Source organism: Sinocyclocheilus anshuiensis, unplaced genomic scaffold (genome assembly GCF_001515605.1).
Source record: "Sinocyclocheilus anshuiensis isolate Anshui unplaced genomic scaffold, SAMN03320099.WGS_v1.1 scaffold911, whole genome shotgun sequence".
In the NCBI taxonomy this organism is placed as follows: Eukaryota; Metazoa; Chordata; class Actinopteri; order Cypriniformes; family Cyprinidae; genus Sinocyclocheilus; species Sinocyclocheilus anshuiensis.
The window spans coordinates 67,786-70,637 of NW_015542373.1; the positions used below are offsets into that span (position 1 = coordinate 67,786).

At 34.4% G+C, this 2,852-nt stretch overlaps 1 protein-coding gene across 1 annotated transcript in view; it reads right to left on the reverse strand.

The window, feature by feature from the left end:
* Positions 1-2,852, reverse strand: part of LOC107692249 (equilibrative nucleoside transporter 2-like) — a 10,943-nt gene that overhangs the window by 1,921 nt on the left and 6,170 nt on the right. Inside the window, exons 8-9 of the mRNA XM_016491211.1 lie at positions 1,489-1,591; positions 186-271 (exon numbers count right to left, since the gene is read on the reverse strand). Coding sequence (XP_016346697.1) covers positions 186-271; positions 1,489-1,591 — 189 coding nt within the window. The remainder of the gene's footprint in view (positions 1-185; positions 272-1,488; positions 1,592-2,852) is intronic.

Here is a 2,852-nt window from a genome sequence, read left to right on the forward strand (position 1 = left end):
ATATATATATATATATCTCAAAGTGCCATTAACTTTCACTCAAGTATAGAAACATTTCTAAGAAAGCAACACATTCACGTCACACTGGTTGTGAACAGCTTGAGTTAATTTTTTATCTGCAGTTCTCTTTGTGGTTAAATATAAATGAACTAATGAAAGAATTAATGAGAAAATAATTCACTCACCCACTTAAATGCTAACGTGACAGATCTGCCAGTAAAGTCCATCACGTTAAATAAGAGAAAACAAAAAACAGGAATGAAGTATCGTTCTGAGAGAAAGAGGGAGAGAGACAAAACTGTGATGCACATCCTTATACATACAACAGTGAAGCATCGTGCAAGAGCTCAAAGTGTGATCGTGCAAGGTTTTGAAAATACTACTTTGAGTGCTATTCTTTAGAGATCCACTAGATGGCAGCATTTATCGTTTGATCAGGTTACAAAACCTATAAAAAGTCAAATTAAGTCGAAATCTGTCATGACATTATTTAATCGATCAATCTCTATTTTTTTGTTTTTGCCAGACTGCAGCAGTCAGTGCGAGTACAGTTCTGAAAGTGATGAACGTGCGCTGGTTTTGTTAATCATTTAGCATAACGACTAAGAAGGGTGAGATGAATTTTGCAGTGATGTGCATTAAACTCTACAGGCAAAACTATTGTTTTTTTCATGCACTAGTTAGTTTGGAGAATTTGCTTCCATAACATGTCTTTTTTTTTTCAGATTAATAACATCCAAAATACACATTTAAGTGTTTATTTTATTACACTTCATATTTTACGTCTGTAGATTTCAATTCATTTCTTTAAAGGCCGTGAGTTTTATTTCCACTTCAGTAGTGCTTACATACACCAAACATTACAGTTTTACTCCAATCTATATACTGAGGGGTTTGTTCATATATTGTTTACCTGATTTATACAACATTTTATTACTAAGAACATGGTGCAAATGTTTTTGTTTTGTTTTTTTTTGTGATAAAAAGAGAAATAAAAAATGCCCTCTGTACAAAACTTTAACTCTATGTCAACAAAATCAAATAAGAATTTTGGCTGTATCCAATTTTCAGAATTTTTTTTTTTTTCTGAAAATGTACGCAAAGTAGTACATATTTAATTAGATAATGCATCAATTGAATTTTTAAACAAACCTTCATAAAACTTGTAATACAAAACAATTATCTTAACGCACCGTGATTAATCAACTGCGAAAAGCATGGTGATATGTTATTAATTCACCTGTTGTGTCTTGCTTTAAACTCTCATTCTCAGACAAAGCATTATACACAAAAAAAAAAAACTATTAGCACTAAAGCTAAACAATAACTTAAAAACCCTAATTCATCTACCATTGATTTTAGGCATAATTAATGGTTATGGTGGGAACAGGGATAGTAAATTAAAAATAGTTTATTTTAGGACTAGGGTTTTAATGAATTGGAAGTCATTGTAATTGCAATTTAAATTAATGTGTGTGTGTTTCGTACCCCATTTTCCTCCATACCCAGTTTTCACATCCACAGTAACCGCAGGAAAAACTGACAGTGTAACTGTAAATACAAACGTCACACAGAACGCCATAAGCCAAATCTAGAGAGAGAGAGAGACAATAAAAATAAGCCACTGTTATAACATCCAAAACAGACCACAGGCTGTAATACGGTTTTAGACTGTATCAAAGTACAGAGACTGCTCTCATCAGAGTTACAAATTATCTGCTCTTATCATCTGATCGAGGTTGTATCTCTCTATTAGTGCTACTGAATCTTAGCGCTGCGTTCGACACTATCGACCACAACATTCTTTTGAATAGACTAGAAATTTATGTTGGCATTAGTGGAATTGCATTGGCATGGTTCAAATCTTACTTATCTGACCGTCATCAATTCGTAGCAGTGAATGACGAGATATCATATCGATCACAAGTGCAGTATGGAGTACCACAAGGCTCAGTACTAGGACCGTTGCTTTTCACGCTTTACATGTTACCCTTGGGAGATACTATCAGAAAAAATGGTGTTAGCTTTCCCTGTTACGCTGATGATACTCAGCTCTAATATTTCTTCGCAGCCAGACGAAACATACCAATTCGCAAAACTAACAAAAATGCATAGCTGATATAAAAAAAACTGGATGACTAGAAATTTCCTACTGCTAAATTCACAAAAAACAGGTGTGTTAATTATTAGACCAAAAACCTCAGCATGTAATAACCTAAAATACTGTCTAATACTTGATGGCTGCTCTGTTAATTCCTCGTCATCAGTTAGGAACCTAGGTGTGCTATTTGATAGCAATCTTTACTTTTAAAGCCACCTTTCTAGCATTAGTAAAACCACATTTTTCCATCTCAAAAATATATCTAAATTACGACCTATGCTCTCAATGTCAAATGCTGAAACGTTAATTCATGCGTTCATGACCTCAAGGTTAGATTATTGTAATGCTTTATTGTGTGGTTGTTCTGCACACTTAATAAAAAAACTCCAGCTGGTCCAAAATGCAGCAGCTAGAGTTCTTACTAGAACAAGGAAGTATGACCATATTAGCCCGGTTCTGTCAACTCTGCACTGGCTCCCTACTGAAGAACGAATACATTTTAAAATCTTGCTAATTACTTATAATGCCCTGAATGGTTTAGCACCTCTGTACTTGAGCGAGCTCATATCGCATTATAGTCCTTCACGTCCGCTGCGATCTCAAAACTCTGGCCATATGTGAGCCTGGAGCACAAAAGCAGTCTTAAGTCGCTGGGGTATATTTGTAGCAATAGCCAACAATACATTGTATGGGTCAAAATTATTGATTTTTCTTTTATGCCAAAAATCATTAGGATATTAAGTAAAGATCA